Source organism: Zootoca vivipara, chromosome 2 (assembly GCF_963506605.1).
Source record: "Zootoca vivipara chromosome 2, rZooViv1.1, whole genome shotgun sequence".
In the NCBI taxonomy this organism is placed as follows: Eukaryota; Metazoa; Chordata; class Lepidosauria; order Squamata; family Lacertidae; genus Zootoca; species Zootoca vivipara.
This window is the reverse complement of record NC_083277.1, coordinates 114,625,064-114,643,267: the sequence shown is the minus strand read 5'-3', so window position 1 is coordinate 114,643,267 and position 18,204 is coordinate 114,625,064. Positions and strand designations below refer to the sequence as shown.

The 18,204-nt window shown below is 45.7% G+C and overlaps 1 protein-coding gene across 3 annotated transcripts in view; it reads left to right on the top strand.

Annotated features, from left to right (window-relative positions):
* RARG (retinoic acid receptor gamma) overlaps positions 1-18,204 on the top strand; it is a 128,247-nt gene that overhangs the window by 70,709 nt on the left and 39,334 nt on the right. Inside the window, exon 1 of one of the 3 annotated variants that reach the window (XM_035099628.2) lies at positions 1,869-3,465. The exons of the other annotated variants lie outside the window; for them this stretch is intronic. Coding sequence (XP_034955519.1) covers positions 3,321-3,465 — 145 coding nt within the window. The 5' untranslated portion in view covers positions 1,869-3,320. Of the gene's footprint in view, positions 1-1,868; positions 3,466-18,204 lie in introns of those variants that run through there. 3 annotated transcript variants of the gene reach the window in all.

The following is an 18,204-nucleotide window of genomic DNA, read 5'->3' as shown; positions in this document are numbered from 1 at the left end:
GCTGAGTTTTCCAAACTTGCTGGCATATTGGGTGTAGCACCTTAACAGCATCATCTTTTAAAGTTTTAAATAGTTCAGCTGGAATATCATCACTTCCACTGGCCTTGTTATTAGCAGTGCTTTCTAAGGCCCATTTGACTTCACTCTCCAAGATGTCTGGCTCAAGGTCAGCAACCACACTACCTGGGGTGTACGAGACCTCCATATCTTTCTGGTATAATTCCTCTGTGTATTCTTGCCACCTCTTCTTGATGTCTTCTGCTTCTGTTAGGTCCTTACCACTTTTGTCCTTGATTATGGTAATCTTTGTACGAAATGTTCCTTTCATATCTCCAATTTTCTTGAACAGATCTCTGGTTTTCCCCATTCTATTGTTTTCCTCTATTTCTTTGCATTGCTCATTTAAGAAGACCCTCTTGTCTCTCCTTGCTGTTTTTTGGAAATCTGCATTCAGTTTCCTGTATCTTTCCCTTTCTCCCTTGCATTTTGCTTGCCTCCTCTCCTCCGCTATTTGTAAGGCCTCGTTGGACAGCCATTTTGCTTTCTTGCATTTCCTTTTCCTTGGGATGGTTTTCGTTGCTGCCTCCTGTATAATGTTACGAGCCTCCATCCATAGTTCTTCAGGCACTCTGTCCACCAAATCTAAATCCTTAAACCTGTTCCTCACTTCCACTGTGTATTCATAAGGGATTTGATTCAGATTGTATCTTACTGGCCCAGTGGTTTTTCCTACTTTCTTCAGTTTAAGCTGGAATTTTGCTATAAGAAGCTGATGATCTGAGTTACAGTCAGCTCCAGGTCTTGTTTTTGCTGCTTGTATAGAGCTTCTCCATCTTTGGCTGCAGAGAATATAATCAATCTGATTTCGATGCTGCCCATTTGGTGATATCCATGTGTAGAGTCGTCTCTTGTGTCGTTGGAAGAGAGTGTTTGTGATGACCAGCTTGTTCTCTTGACAGAACTCTATTAGCCTATGCCCTGCTTCATTTTGAACTCCAAGGCCAAACTTGCCAGTTGTTCCTTTTATCTCTTGATTCCCTACTTTAGCATTCCAATCCCCTGTAATGAGAAGAACATCCTTCTTTGGTGTCATTTCTAGAAGGTGTTGTAGGTCTTCATAGAATTGGTCAATTTCACTTTCTTCAGCTCCGGTAGTTGGTGCATAAACTTGGATTACTGTGATGTTAAAAGGTCTGCCTTGGATTCGTATCGAGATCATTCTGTCATTTTTGAGATTGCATCCCATTACAGCTTTTGCCACTCTTTTGTTGACTATGAGGGCCACTCCATTTCTACTACAGGATTCTTGCCCACAGTAGTAGATATGATAGTCACCCGAACTGAATTCGCCCATTCCCTTCCATTTTAGTTCACTGATGCCCAGGATGTCGATATTTATTCTTGTCATCTCATTTTTGACCACATCCAGCTTACCTCCATTCATGGTTCTTACATTCCAGGTTCCTATGCAATATTTTTCTTTACAGCATCGGACTTTCCTTTCGCTTCCAGGCATATCCGCAACTGAGCGTCCTTTCGGCTTTGGCCCAGCCGCTTCATCAGCTCTGAATCTACTTGTACTTGTCCTCCGCTCTTCCTCAGTAGCATGTTGGACGCCTTCCGACCTGAGGGGCTCATCTTCCAGCGTCATAACTTTTATATGCCTGTTGTCTTTGTCCATGGAGTTTTCTTGGCAGGGATACTGGAGTGGCTTGCCAGTTCCTTCTCCAGATGGATCACGTTTAGTCAAAACTCTCCACTATGACCTGTCCAACTTGGGTGGCCCTGCATGGCATAGCTCATAGCTTCTCTGAGTTATTCAAGCCCCTTCGCCACGACAAGGCATTGATCCATGAAGGGGGTGCAGAGGGTAGCTACATGAGAATGGGCCTTTTCTGTGGTGGCTCCCTGTTGACGGAACACGCTCCTTGGGAGGCTCGCCTGGTGCCATCATTGTATATCTTTAGACACCAGGCACTTTATAAACAGGTATTTGGCCTTTGACTATCTGTGGCCATTTAAAAGTGGGAAAGGGATGTTTTAAATGTATTTCCTTCTTTGTTTTAATGTAGCTATGTGGGGTTGCCCTGGGCAAAGCGACTGACACATTTAATAAATAAAATAAACACTTTCCATTATTTAACTTGAGTATGGAAGAATTGATGTGATGGGGGAATCTGTGTAATAACTAATTAATATTAAGAAACCTTGCATGGGTGTAGTCAGGATTTATTTTAGGCGGGCAGGCTTTATGTAGTGGGGGCCAGAAACGAGTTACCTGCAATTGGTCAGTTAAGTATTTTTATTTATTTACTTGATGGGGGGGCAGATGCGCCCCAAGCACCCTCCTGGGTATGCCCAGGAGACCTTGTGAGAACACATCCTGTGTTGACACCAGCTCACTTCAGTTGCATTAGCTGTTTCATAATACACCTTTTGAGGACCTTGCCATAGTCTTGAAAAGTGGCAAAATGATAATGGAGTTCCCCCCTACACCCCAAACCTCTCTTTTCAGTGTTGGCTTATATAGGTGAGTTGAGGATTTCAACCAGCAATATCAGGGATGGTAAATATGGATGTGTAGTTTTGCAAGAGCAGTGATTCTGTGAACCATACGCTTTAGGCAGAAGTTGCACATTTCTCAGGAGAACAGACTTCCCAGTAAATATGAATAATCAGCTTGCCCCTTTGCGAAACTTTGAGAGCTTTTGGCAGTTGTTGTCCGTCCCCCCCCCACCCCCCCTTTCTTCCTGTCATCGTGAGCGTGGCTTGGAAAAAAACGAAGAATACAGAAAGGATAGTCTTGCATGGCTGTGACCCTTATTATTTCCTTGTTGTGTGCCTGCCGAATCCGTGTTTGCTCGCGTTTGTTTCCTAGGTCTTCCTCGGAGCGTTGTTGTGTCCGTGTGGCTGCTGCGTTTAGTCAGTGTGTGTGTGTGTCCCTCCCACATAGCCCACCCCTTTTCGGCTCCAAGCCACACCCACGAGCTTGGAAGTCCTTAGCCGCTTTCGCCCCCAAGGTAATAGCCTTTTAAGCAAGGCAGCGAAAGCGATCGCAGCGCCTCCACTTCCAAGCGACCAGCTTCACTCGCGGCGTGCGCCTTGCGCGCGTGCAGTCGAGAAGCTTTGCATGTGGGGGCGCAGCCAAGCCAAGCCCCCTGCGCGTCTGCTGTGGGAGGCGCGGAATATCTCCAACTCTTCCAGGATCATCATAATCACAAGCGCACCATTACTATTTTCATCATCATCATCGCCACTACCATTCCTTGTCTGATCTGCCGCCCGCTTCCACGCCAAACGGATTGTTTCCGGAGGGGGAGATGTACGACTGCATGGAGGCGTTCGCCGTCACCCCGCGGCAACTCTACGATGTTACCAACCGGAGCCCGTGCATGCTGCGGAAGTCAAGCCCGTGTTTCATGGGCTTGGATCCCTTCGGGTGGCCCCAGCCGGCCAGCTTGCAATGTAGGTGATCCGAGCTCGTGCTGATGTTTGGGGTTTTGTTTTGGTCTTGGGTGGCTCCTTTGGGAGGGTGGTTCCCTGGGATGCGCGCATGTAAAAGAATGAATTGGGTTCCGCGTCCAGCGAGTGTTGACATGGGTGGTGGCGGGGGAAGGGTTTTTTTGCTTTGTTTTTTTTAATAAACCGCGCGTGGGCGTTGAGCGCGAGTGGATCCGGGTGGGCATCTTCCTAGAGGGCGCTGTTCGGCGTGCCGTCGGACCTGATTGGTTGCTTCGCGTTCCAATTTTCCAACTTTTTCTTTTCCTGCTTCGGAACTCTTGCGCCGCAAAAGAGGCGTGGGGAGGGGAGGGGGAGCAGAGAGCGGGTCGGGATCCGAAATTTTATGGGTCTCCCCTCTTCCTCTGCAAAAAGGGGGGGCTGCATGACTTAAGCTCTGGAACATTTGTAACCCCCTCCTTTCTTCTGTAATCTGGGCAGCGATCTGCTGTCTTTCGGTTACATGGAAACTGGGGATACCTCTCGTTCGTGGCTCTTTTGTCTTGATGTGGAAACGCGCATTATGAACACCAGATGAGAGGGAAACTTTGAAGTTTCTTGGCGACCTGCGTGTGGGTGGAGGGATGTGGAGTAAATCAGGAATGGCAGAAAGGAAGGAAGACTTTCTTTTGGGAGACTATGCCTAGTATGGAAGGCGGGCGGGGGGGCGGCGGCGTTCATCCTCCACAAAGCCTGGCAGCAGGGGTTTAATTTTTTACTTTTGTTATCTTTCCTCGATTTAAAGAAAAGGGGGGATTTGGCTGTAGTCTACCACGCCGTGCAAATAGATCGAGAACTGAGAATCCTTTAGTTAGGCAATGTTGCGTCCTTATTTTGGTACACACACTAGACTGTAGACACTATTGGAATCTGGAAATCTGGAAGTAGAAGCGGAGGCGAGGGGGTGTGTGTTTGCGAGATCTGTCAAACACCCAAGGGTGTCCCCAGCGGGTCCTGCGTTCCCTTTTCTCTTTGAGCAGCTGCCAAATCGCTTCCCTCCCTCCCTTCCTTCCCCGCTTTTTGGCACCCACCACCAGTGTTTACAACTTGCAGAAGAACAATCCTTTGATTTTTAAACACACACACACACAGTGTGGTGCAACGGCATCACCCCATCACCTTTGGGGGCACCTGGGGAGGATGCAGGGTTAAGCTCCGCTCCCCTTTCTCCCGCCCGCCCCCCTCCTTACCCGAAGGGAGCTCGCTTTCAAAGCGGTTTCGTTTGGAACGGCCCCACCCCAGCCTGGCTGCCAAAGCGCTCTCAAGAAATGTGGCACTTTAACTCTTTCGCCGGCGCCTGGAAATAAAAACGCGTCGCTTCCTGCCTAGGTCTATAATTGAACTGTGGGAGGATTCAGAGGCACAACGAGAAGCAGCACCCTTCTTTGTGTGAGGACTGTAGAACACTGTGGAAATAAGAAATTATTATTAGGCCTCCTGTTTAATAAAAACTCAACAATAGCCGTTCCAAGGGAACAGAGGGATTTTATTACAGAGGGAGGATTCTGAAGCTGAATTCGAGTCAGGGCTCAGTCTGGACCTGATTTTAAGATCAAGGTTCAACTCAGAAACATGTTAAATGATAAAGGGAGAATTTTCCCCGGGCAAGGCCAGAGTGCCTTTTCATCACCGTGCCATCTAGAATTTGGGATTCTGGACTATAGGCTATAGTTTCAAGATAGGCTTGGCAAATACAGTACACTGGCTCCACTCTCTTTACAGATAAATTGCTGTGGCTTCTCACCTGGTTTATGCCAGTTTATAACAGCACACATTGCCTCATTTCCCACTTAGCAGGGGCAGTTCCAGTGACTGCTGCTGCTTAAGCAAGTGTTTAGTACCCATGGAGTGCCAGGAACTTTTGGGGGCTCTGGAACTGATCTGGTCTCTCCATCTCTCTTTCTCTCTTTCTTTCTGGAGGGCTAAGAAGTGTACTTTTAAGAGGGCAGGAAGGGTCAGGAGCTGACAAAGGAAAGAGTGAGGTGTAATGCAGGAAAGGTAAGGATGGGCCAGTTTGTTTGTTTAGTTGGCTTATTTGTTAGTAGTGCTTTTCATCTGCCCATCATCACCTGATCCCAGGACAGGGTACAATACAGAGGCACGTACAATGAAAACATCTCAGCACAAAAGAGCAGATAAAGCGTTATCGTACAGAGAGGAACATAACATCACAGGAGCACCCTGAGAGTCATCCTAATATCCAGCACCCTAAGAGTCATCCTAATAGTCATCCTGATGTTTGACTTCTTGAGTGGCACCATGCTATCTTTTATTATTGGGGATACAAGGGGAAGAGACCATTTGCTGGTGTATGCTGGTGTCAACCAGCACTTTCCTCCTTATTGCAGAAGTAGCTGCAAAACTGAGAGGGGGTTGAGGCATCCCCTCTGCACCAAGTTTTTAACTTTGCTTGATTTTTGTGATGACAAACCTCTGTTTTGTGGTTTATTTGCCTTGGCATCTGGCACAAAAAAGTGTCTATCCAGAAGAAAGGGGCAACTGCTTCCATGAGTGTTGGAAGCAACAGTTGGGCTCTACATGCATACCAGGAGAGGGGAACCTATGGTCCTTCAGGTGTTGCTGGAACATGACTGCCATCATCCCTTGACCCATTGGCTATGCTCATGAGAGTTGTAGTTCAGGAACATCTGGGGACCACAGATGACTTCAGCTACCTGTCAACTCCAGCCAGCATGGCTAATGATCAAAAACTGTAATCCAGCAACATTTGAACGGCCGCAGGTTTTCCAACCCTGTTCTGTGTTGATTTTTTATTTTATTTATTAGATTTCTATACCGCCCTTCATCATAAGATCTCAGGGCAGTTCTTGATGTGCTGCAAATACCTAACAAAAGGTCTGTGTGTCAGACAAATTGGTAAAAATAAAATTGTGGACCAGTAACTTCGTTGAACTTTCTTGCAAGTCTTCCTCATGTCTCAGCACCTACAGTGATGCGTGGCTACCCACAATGGTTGCTTTGAAAACTAGGCCTTGGTTGTGCAACCGTTATGAAAATATGACATAGGAGGACATGTGAGCTTCTGTATCTATGGAGTAGCCTCTCTTGAGTCGCAGTGCCACAAATGATATGCCATCCAGCCTTAGCCAGCTTAACTCCCTATGAAATCTGAATCGCTAGATGACATAAAAATTATGTAATACCGGTGAATGAAACTCTAGTCTGGCATTAGGAATAAAGGCCCTTGCAACAGCAGCAAATTGTGTTATTTTTCATACATATATAACTTTACTAGAGTTTCATAGCAAGTCTTGTTTCTCTCTGCAATAGCACTTGAGTTGTAGGTTAGACTGAAAGAGCATGATAGGCTCAAAACAACTCATCAAACTTTATGGCTGAGCAGAGGTTAGAAGCTGGCCTTGTCACATCTACCCGGAGTTATGCCCTGATTTTTCTTTTCTTTCTGGCAAGCAGTGGTGGAGATGGATAACAAGAAGGCTCATCCACCAAACTGATCTTGTGGGGGAGATCTGGATCATGGGCCCACTGGCTATTGAATTAGACTAGTGAACCTGCTAGACACCATCTTCATTTTAGAGACCGTAAACATTGCTAGAAAAGTAGACACAGGACCTTGAATATTATTCTCCACAATTCTGGGCGCAAGCACAGACATTTCTAGTGGGTGAGGAATTCAGCAGCTTGAGAATCTCTGCTTTCATTGCAAAATGAAAGAAGCAAGCCAAGACTTTAGTAGTCCTGGACGCAAACGCTCATAAGGAGCTCAGAGTTATTTAGGCTTTAGGTTAAGTGTGATGTGCGTGTGGAAATGTGGCAGGATATGTGCATGCACAGCATATTTGAGTGTTATAGGCAAAACTGCAAGTGTGTGATGAGCACAATGTTTGTTTACATAAGCATGCGATGCCTTGAAAGTGCATTGGTATTGCTTGTGTGTTCAAGTATGCAAGTGCAGTGACCATGATGGGCATCATGTTGGCGGGAGAGACATGTGGCTATGATCAGTGTAGGATATGTGAGCACTCTGTGAGATGTGTGTACCAGTATATTATGGTGTGTAAGAGGTATGGGACAAGCTCTCTTCCATCAGGAATGCTGCTGCTGCTGCTGAGACAAATGGCTTGTATAGTGTCCCAGCTGCAAACAGTTTACGGCTGGTTATAAATGGCTTGTTTGAAGCTCTGGGAAGGCGAGGGCAGGAATTTCCTCAATTTCAGCAATTTAGGCTTTTAAAGCCCTCCAACAACCCCTACTCCTTGAGCCGGATTAAGCAGGGAGAGGGGAGGAAGGGCAGTAACAGCAGGGACCCTGAGTTGGCCAGTGTAGATGGGCCACTGGCTTTGTGCAGGGGTTGGTCTAAGGGTTGGTGGCCTTCCTGGCTGATGAAACAAAAGAGGAGTGGTGGGTGGTGGTGGTGGTGGTGGTGGTGGGGAATGTCTCCCAGACTTGTGGAGCTAAAAGTGCTCTGCAGCTGCCGAAGGCATCTGTAAGAGGCTGCTCCAGATTCTGTCCTGTCCCTTTACTTGCTTCCTTGCTGGCTGCTTAGCGGCTGCTGGTGAATTGATTTATAATAGATTCATCAGCTGATAAAAGGACCCAGAGCTGCCAGGATTGCAAACTTGGCACGCTCTGTTTTTTTTTTTAAGCGATTTGTAAGGAGGGCCCCTGCTTTGGAATAAACCATGCTTACTTTGGCTTAGCTTGGATAGAACAAGGTCTTGTTCACCTGCATGCCGTGAAAGCTGCTCTAGGAAACGACATCCACCCAGGACGCTACACATTAGCGTAAATGTGTGTGTGGTTTGCTAGTGCCTGTGTATGTATACACAAAAAGCACCTCTCCTTTTCTGAATCCCACCCAGGATAGGCATGCCTGTGTGAAAGCTGCCCTACCCTATGGATGAGTGCCCTGCGGGAGGAGAGTTCTGGATGAGGCTGCTATTGTTTCTTAACTCAGATCCTCTGGCATAGCCCTTCTTCAACCTGGTGCTGTGCTGGTCGTGGTCTGATTTGAGTTTTCGTCCAAAACATCTGGAGGGCACCAGGTTGAGCAGATGTGGGCACGCATGCTTTGCTGTGCCCCATATTCCTGTCTGTCCCTCCCACTATAACATTCGTTGCTAGGCCTCATGTGTAGGAGCAGCTATCGGTGGTGTTAACATAACTACACCAGCTATATTTCTAATTCTTTGGCCGCCGTGCATGCATTAATAATTTCCAGAATAATAAATTTTGAGATTCCTCCCCCCCCCCACCAATTTGATGTTTAATAGTATTTAGCCTGTGCCATTTCCAGAATAATAAATTTTGAGATTCCTCCCCCCACCAATTTGATGTTTAATAGTATTTAGCCTGTGCCATCATAACAATATATATCATACAGTAATCTAAAACCTTTTTTATTTTTAAAGAAATCTGATTTCAATATATAAGTAAAATTCCAGAGCTTTAAAGGCTTAAACCAGGCATCCCCAAACTTCGGCCCTCCAGATGTTTTGGACTACAATTCCCATCTTCCCCGACCACTGATCCTGTTAGCTAGGGATCGTGGGAGTTGTAGGCCAAAACATCTGGAGGGCCACAGTTTGGGGGTGCCTGGCTTAAACTCTGGTCACTTCTTTTTGGGTTTTTTTAAAAAAAGGAATCTTCCCTGTTTCCCCGAAAATAAGACATACCCATAAAAATAAGCCGTAGCAGGGTTTCTAAGCATTTGCGCAATATAAGCCATACCCCGAAAAAAAGACATAGTGATAGGCACAGTTCTGGAGGGCGTCAAGGAAGAGGCGAGGCTGGACGTGTAATTAAAAAATAAGACAGCCCCTGAAAATAAGCCATAGTGTGTCTTCTTGAGGGAAAATAAATATAAGACAGTGTCTTATTTTCGGGAAAACACGGTTCTAGTGACACATGAAAAACCTAAAAGAGAAGAGAGTGTGTGGAAGCTGTGACCCTCCAGATGTGATTGGAATCCCATCGCTCATCCACACCAGACAACACAGCCAATACTGTAGTCAGTAATGATTGGACTTAGAAGCTGAACCACATCTGGAGGGACACAGGTTCCCTTACCCATTACCCAGAGCCTGGTTTAAAAGTCACCTGGTGTGGGTACAATGAAATATCGGGTCTAGTGATCGTGTGATCCACAGAGCCCCTGGGTTAATTCTCTGCTCTGTCTATGCTCCTGAAGATTCACCTCCCTTCCTTCTTCTCTTCTCTTCTCTTCTCTTCTCTTCTCTTCTCTTCTCTTCTCTTCTCTGTTTCGTTTTTAAATTCTAGCTTTCATAGTTAGCTTAAAAGGTCTAAACGTGCAGTTCCAAAGCATCGAAAGGAATCCAGCTGAAAAGCGAGTATTTTATGTGATGGTTTCTTCACAAAGTTCGGAGGAGTTCCAGCTTGTTTCAAGGCAAATGCCTCTTAATGGGGTGGGGGTGGGGAGCCTAAACTCTTTTGCAGAACCTGAACTTGAGCTCTGCTCAGCTCCCCATTCCTCACTTGTGCAGCCCATTCCTCTCATTCTTCCAGCCGTCACAAGAAAGTACCAGCATTTATTATGCATTTACATTTTATTATGCAGTATACAGGTGCCACTTTGAATTTGTGGTGTGACTTAAGCTGCTTTGTCCTACCCAGTAATACTATGAGGAGCATCCTAATGGCCTTGTCTGATAGAATCTGAGCAATCCGTTTTTGGTTTTTGTATTGTATAAGCTGGTTGCACTTTTGTACAGTTGGATGAGGGAGGGAGATACATGTCAGGCTTTTATTTATACAGTCATGCATTATTATTATTATTTTGCACCATGTATTCTGAGTAAATAATTGAAACCGCTGTTGTGCAGAGATCTTCCTTTCCGTCTGAAAGGAGCGCAGATGATGAGTCCATGAGTCTATTCTCCATCCTGGATCTGCATGCATCAGTCTAGTAGTGGAGATTGAGAGGGGGAAGCTTGGAGCTGAGAGGGGGAATCTGGCCCTAGTGAAATGCCCCTTTGGGGGTTGGTGGTAGTCCCATGAATGTTCTGCCAGTAGAGATTCAGAAGCCGTCTCCTGTTTCAATTTTCAAGCATCCACTGAAAACCACCAAACATGCAGGCAGTTAAGAAAATACCTGTCTGTAATTGTTAGTTGATCTCTAATTTTAAGTTTTCAATTTTTTTATATGTATATTTGTTGCAAATTGTTTTTTTAAAAAAGAAATTAATAGTGGTATTCAAATATTTTAAATAAATAAATAGATTCATCCCCATTTCACAGAGGACAAGGCTACCACTATTCTATTCTACTAGCCACAGTAGCTAGGCACTAGCTACTAGGCACTATTCTACTAGCCACAGTAGCTAGGCAGTGAGCAATGACTTTTGCTTGGGGCTTCCTTCTTGTTGGCTTCCCATAATAAGCCTCCGGTTAGCCACTGTGGGAACAGAATTCTGGACATGGCAGGCCTCTTGCCTGATCCATCAGGACTTTTGTGAGGTTAAGCATCAAACATTTCGTACCATTGCTCCTGACCTGTGCCTGGTTTCTGAGGGCACTCAAAGGCTGTGCCTAGTTGGCTGTCTCACTGTGGCCCCCTGTCTGTTGTAGTATGGGGAGGAGTTGGCACACCTTGCTGAGCTAGGAGGAAACAACCTGGGTTAGACAAGGGAGTGTATTGTGCATTTAGAAAATAAACCAAAACACATGTCAAAAACGTTGCTGCAACTAGTCCTCTAAAGCCACAACAGATTTGCAAAACTCCACAAATGCTTTGCAAGTGAAGCACACAAGTGTCTATGTGAATGCCAGGAAGTAGGGCACAATGGTTACATTATAGAGTGCAGGAGAGTGATTTTGTTTACGTTGCACAGGAGGGCAGCCTGATGGGGGCAGTCACAGCTTCTCCCTTCACATTGCTGCTTCTGTCCCCTGCAGATGCAGAGGCTCAGATATCTCCTATCCCCTTTGAATCTGGCTTGTCAGGTTCCGTATCTCTGCACACATCTCCCCTCTTTCACCATTTCGGCATCTGTTGGTAGCTGAGCCCTGCTGTGGATATTGGATGGTTTGTAAACACACATGGAGACAGGCAGTCCTCTTCTTCTTCCCCCCTCTTCCCCTCTTTGTGTGGCTCCAGGCAGTTATTTGGGTGTGTACAGAAGCTATTTAGAGAAGAATAAGTTAGGGCTAAAATGTGATGCACTCCAGGAAATGACAGGCCTGATAACAGCTTGGCCTGACAAGAGCCTTGAAGGAGCCTTATGTTAAGTTTGCCAGTGGTTTCTGATGCTTAGAGTACGAGCAGGGTATCACCTCTCTTTCCTCACCCACCCCAGCTAGGGCTGAAGGCACAGAATCTGGAGCCTGGTGGGCAGAGTCATGGAAGAAGGATCCTAGAGAGACATGGATGAGCTGAAGGGGATTTTTGGGAAGATCCAGTGCCTTGGGGGTCTGAAGGCTGGGATGAAAATTAAGATGACGTGCCAGAGGAATAGCAGTCAGCCACTGACAAGAGTTATCATCTGGAGATCTTTGTGTACCTGGAAGGGTACCTAGAACTCCCGGGTTCTATTTTCTGCTGTAGGGATACAACCAAGATCTTGTTGGGCTACTCCCAAGTGTGGGATGGGCTGCTGTAAACTATAGCGAATTGCTGTAGGAGGCCTGCATTCTTCCTAGCTCTGATATTTTACTGGGTCGGAATGCTGAGCAGTCCTCACCCCTGTTGTTAAGTGATAGGGGACCCTTTCAAAGTCTGGTGGAAGAGTTCTTACTTTATTATTATATTATATTATTTTGTTTTGTTTCGCTCTTTTCTTCTCTCATGGACCCTAAAGCATACTGTCAGCACAGGAGCTTGAAGAACTTCCTCTTTGATTTTTGAGCTTGCTGTCAAGAATACGGTAGCATCACACACCAAAGGCCCTGCGGTCTCTTTCCACAGTGGACAACCCGATGATGCCCACAAGCATGATAGGAGCACAATAGCTTCCCCCCCTTTCCTTTCCCATTCCTAAAAAAGGAATGGGATTGCTTCAAAAACTACCTGATAAAATATGGTTCCAAAAATAATACTTGGTTGCGCTTAGATTAATTTCACAGATATACAGGAAAACTGAGATTAATAAATGAATACAGAACACTTACTACTTAAGGAAAGTATTGAAACCGCAAAGAGATAGCAGAAACTAACATAGAAGGGATTCAAAAAAATTTCCAGAACAGAAAGAAAGTGACTAGAAAGAAAGAAAGGAAGGAAGAAAAGAAGGAGTACAAATGTAATTCCTTTCTGGGAACTTGGCGTATAGTATAAGCAAATCACTGTTTGCATCCTTTGAAAAAGTTGGTGTAATTTCTTTTTTCTCTTTTTAAATTTTTTGTTTTGTCCTTTTTCCCCTTTCCCCTTTAATATTTTAGTTCTCCCCCCCTTTTCTCTTTTTGTATTTTTTCTTATAAGTTTTGAATATCTGGATGTAATATTTAATATATGCTTTCTTTGTAATTAAAAAAATGCAATAATAATAAAAAAGATAGGAGCACAATAGCACACAGTTCTTCAGAGGCACGCTGCTTCTGATCCTGAACCTAGAGGTAGTCTGTAGCCATCACAACCCAAAGCCATTTGATAGCATTATATTCCATGAATCTGTCTAATGCCCTTTTGATAAATCTATGGTAGTGAATCCCATAAAAAGTTAACCATAAAAAGTTACTTTGTTTTGTCTGTCCTGAATCTCCCAGCATTCTCCTTTGTTTCCTTTAGTATAATCAAGGAGGGAGAAAACTGTTTCTCTGTCTACGGTACTTTATACACACACTATGCTTAATTTTGCACACCTCTGTCATGTCCTACAAAACCAATTTGCCTTTTTGCTAAACTAAAAAGCCCCGAACATTGTACCTGTTCCAGGTCCATTTTGATTGCTCTGTCTCGCACCATTTCCAGCTCTTACAGTATCCTCTTTGAGAAGAACTGTCCGTAGTATATCAGAAGTGCAGCTGCGCCATAGATTTGTATAAAGGCATTACAAAAAACTGGCAGCTTTATTTTTGATCTGTTTCCTAATCTTCCATAACATGGAGCTCACCTTTTTCACAGCAACTGCACAGTGGGTCAGTGCTTTTATGCAGCTGTTTACTACAACCCCGGGCTGTTCTTTGACAGCTCAAGGCTCCTGTCAGCAAATGTGCAAAGATCGGCTGTCTTGCTTCCATGTGCATCCCTTTGCATTTCCTTATTAACCTAACATCTGTAGGGCAAATTTGTTAAAGAACTGTAGCAGATTGAAGTGAGTCAGAAACATACACACACATACAACTGTCACCCATTGTCCTATGTCAGGGGTGGTCAACAGGTCGATATGTCAGATGTGACACATTTGGAGAATTCCAGGTGAAAGGAAATCTTGGTCGCATAGTTTATTACACTTTGAACTTGGCCCGGTAGCAAATTGGCAAGCAGGGCAGATATCTGAGCACAGGTGTTATATGCTGACAAGGCCTCATTCGCGTCAGCAGACGTGTGGCAGCGTTCTGCACGACTAACTGCAGCTTCCGGATCAGGTACGAGGGAAGCCCCACATAGAGCACATTGCGGTAATCCAGTCTTGCTCATTCCCCTCCTTCCGAGAGAGTAACATGTAAATAGCTTTGGATTGCATTATTCCTTTCCACCCCAGCACCATATTTGCATCAGGTCACTGTTTCCAACATGGGAAAATCCATGTGCTGTGGGCATCATGCATGATGTGAAATTTGTACATGGTACTGGTGCCATATGGGGAGTCAGCCATGTAGGGAGTTGCAAACATAAGGTGTGAAACTGGCCCTTAAATCTCCACGGTGCCTTAAGTCCTTTTTGTCTTTTAGCTGCTATAGACCTGAAGTTTGTTTGATTGCTGTCTTTAGTATTTTTTTATTAGCTGCACACCTGTTGACAACTGTTTTAGTTAGATTTCTTTATTATTGTGTACACTGCCTTATGAGCCTTGTGTGGAAAGGGTCCCCCCCTTTAATCCTGCAAATAAATAAATCAATAGAGTGGTGTGCTTGCTTTTTGGGGTTTTTCCTCCTGGCGGCAAATCTTGCTAAACTGGTGTCCAGACAACTTCACATGCTTGTCTGTAACCAAGACCCCTTCCTCTGCAAACTGTGGCCCTCAGTGAGCTGATAAAAGAACACACACACACACACACACACACACACACCCTGGGAAGAAAGGAAGAGGAGAACTTGCATTTTGTAATGAATCCCAGCAGGAAACACTCTGTTGATGCCTCTACCCAGCAAGAGCTATTTGTGGTGGATAAGCTTTCAGTTTCACTCTGACTTGGAATGAATGAATTAAGTTGTGCAGAAAGCAGCTGTGGTGAAACAGTCCTTTTAAAAGTTGCTGATGTAAAATAGTACAAATCTCTAATTTGATCCAAAACACAGTAACTTATAGGGTTGGATGGATTGAGAGAAGAGTCTGCAGGAAGGCACTCCTGCTGATGGAAGATGCCTTCAGTTCATCTCCCGGGAGCCTCCCAACTCCCAGCCCCTGTGCCATAGCTCACCCTGTTCAGCAGGGTCCCTGGAGTCTGGACCCTGAGAAGAGTTGCGTTGGGAAGCTCCAGGGTGGGAGGTAGAGGTTGCTGCTGGGAGGAGAAGGAAGAAAAGACACTTTCCACCCACCCGCTTTTCAGACTTTTCTCATTTTCAGCTTTCATTCTGGGAAGAGTCGAGAAGGATTTAGATCAGGCATCCCCAAACTCCGGCCCTGCAGATGTTTTGGCCTACAACTCCCATGATCCCTAGCTAACAGGACCAGTGGTCGGGGAAGATGGGAATTGTAGTCCAAAACATCTGGAAGGCCGAAGTTTGGGGATGCCTGATTTAGATCTTTCACATGACACTCGTGTGTGTGTGTGTGGGGGGGTAATAACGATAGTGCCACATTGCTAGGGATAGACAACAGGAGTTGGCTGTTTTGTGTTCATCCTCTGCTTGCTAACTTCCTAGAAAGATCTGTGTGGGGCTGGTTTTTACACTGATAAATTCTGAATTCTAGAATCCAGATAATTAGTGCACAGCAGAGCCTCTCTGGAAAAGACCCTGATGTTGGGAAAGATTGAGGGCACAAGGAGAAGGGGACGACAGAGGACGAGATGGTTGGGCAGTGTTCTCGAAGCTACCAACATGAGTCTGACCAAACTGCAGGAGGCAGTGGAAGACAGAAGTGCCTAGCGTGCTCTGGTCCATAGGGTCACGAAGAGTCGGACACGACTAAACAACAACAACAACAACAAGAGCCTGCACTGCAGGTTGTTTGGTGCAAAAGTTTAATGCAGACCTGACTCACTGTAGGAGAGGGGTTGTAGCTCAGCTTTAGGACACATGCCTTGCATGTAGAATAGAGGCAGGCAGGGTTGTTGAAGTACAGTTCCAGGCCATTGGAGGCTGGTGTGAGTTAAGAGTCATCGAATTGTAAAGTTGGAAGGGACCCAACCCCCTGCAATGCACGAATATGCAGCTGTCGCATATGAGGATTGAACCTGCAACCTTGGCATTACCAGCACCATGCTCTAACCAACTGAGCTATCCAGTCCAACAACATTCGAAAAGGCTCCGAGTTAAAAACTTGGCCTCTCCATTCAAAAGAATCAGGTAGCAGGTGGTAGGGAAGACCTCCTAGAGTTTGTTAAGGGTGCTGGGAATTGTATCTCTGTGGGGGGGGGACTCTGATTCCCAGGATGTACACTGGATGTACTTTAAATGTATGGTGTGGATATAGCCAGTGCCCCCTAGTATATGGTAACTTTCTCTTTCTAATCCTTCAGCTTCAGGGCAGGTGGTTCATCTCACATTTTCATGCCCAGTCCATATTTCAGTACAAAATATGCATGTGATTTCATAAAAGAACAGAGAACAGATAAACCATGGGTTTTTATATTAAGACCTAGTAAAACACACTTGGAGAGACAGATCTACTTTGCATCTGGATGGTTTTGTTTTGTTTTATTTTGTTGTTGCAAGCACTGTATGTTTGAAATTGTAATCAGGATTCCTTGCTTGTAAAATGTGGTTTTTAATACTGACTTCAAAGGGTTGTGAAGATGAATGGAGCGTGGAACTTACCCACATATTATAAAGAACGAGGTGGCAGAATTCTGGACATGCCACCTGAGACTGCCAGTTCCTGCCAAGGGGATGGTAATACTTTTTAAACCCCCCCCCCAAAAAAGAAACTCCCTTCATAGGGCTGTGCTAAATGTTTCTTTCTGATGTGGTAGTTGACCACATGCGTGGAGGTTGTGCGTGTGTATGTCCCTGTATGTTTTAAATGTGTTTTTTTTAAAAAAACCATGGCTGTCCCTGCAGTGATTTGACCCAAAATTCTACCACCTGATTATGAAGAACCAAAGAATGATTCTAGCTTTGAGAGGCATTTTATGCAATCAGCTGGGTATGGAAGTATTTGAAATCATGATTAATATGCTGCCTCTTGAGTTCCTGCTGGGCTGCATTTTAGGATTTCCTGCTCTCATTTGTTCCCCAAAGGACAAGGACTGGACACAGACGTCCACTCCCGGGGGGGGGGGCGGCCACCATATTTCATACCGCTTGTTCTGTCTCCGTGAAGGTGCATTGGCCTTCTGCCCTCTGGGAATGTGTTTGGGTTTGTTCCCTCTGTTGGAGCATCAGATTGCTGTCAGCACGGGGCGATTTATGGCCAGGCAAGCTCTTCCCCCCTGTTCATGGAGGCGGGAGAGCCCTGTCCTGCTGTGGAATTTATTTCCTGCCCTCTGCTCCCACCTGTTGCAGAACACACTCTTTATCTCCCTTAACGATGCCTCAAAAAGCCCGACAGCTTGGCTTCCGGCTGCCATGCAGGGAGCTCTGGGTGGCCTTGGCTGTGGTCCCTTTGCCACCCTGGGCTCCTTCCATACTTCACGCTGTGTGACTCCAGGCAAGCAAGGCGGGAGCTGTCAAATGCAATTGGGGAATCCAGGGGAAAGAGGCCTGTACTCTGGTTCTGAAACATCCTCTGCAAAACTGCACAAGGAAGGGACTTTTTTTGCCCCTTCCCAGTTTGATGGTGTGGGGGCAGTGGGAGGCCGTTTTCCAAAGCTTGCTTCTCTGGTCCACATAATTGAGAAGCAAACTCCTGGAGTTCCTTGAATGCTTCTCTAGAGCTTCATTCATGACAAGATTGGTGACAGCAGGCAAGCTTCCATGAAAGCCAAGTTTGCTCACAGTGATCTGTCTTCTCTTGCAAGAGGCAGCCACATGCCTTATACCACCTCAGAACAGTGTGTCCTTCTAACCCAGTGTTATAAAATCATATTGGGGGGGCTATCTCCTTTGCCTAGCAGCAGGTCCCTGGGTTCTAGGTTGGGTAGGTGCAAGACAGAGCAGGGCTCTCTTGCACCTTTAGTAACTGTGCAGACAATTACTGTAATGTACTGTACACGAGGGACGTGGGTGGCACTGTGGTAAATCACTGAGCCTAGGGCTTGCAGATCGGAAGGTCAGCGGTTCGAATCCCTGTGACGGGGTGAGCTCCCGTTGCTCGAAAGCATGTCAAAGTGCAAGTAGAAAAATAGGTACCGCTCCGGCGGGAAGGTAAACGGAGTTTCTGTGCACTGCTCTGGTTTCGCCAGAAGCAGCTCAGTCGTGCTGGCCACATGACCTGGAAAAACTGTCTGCAGACAAACATGTCGGCTCCCTTGGCCAGTAAAGCGAGATGAAAGCTGCAACCCC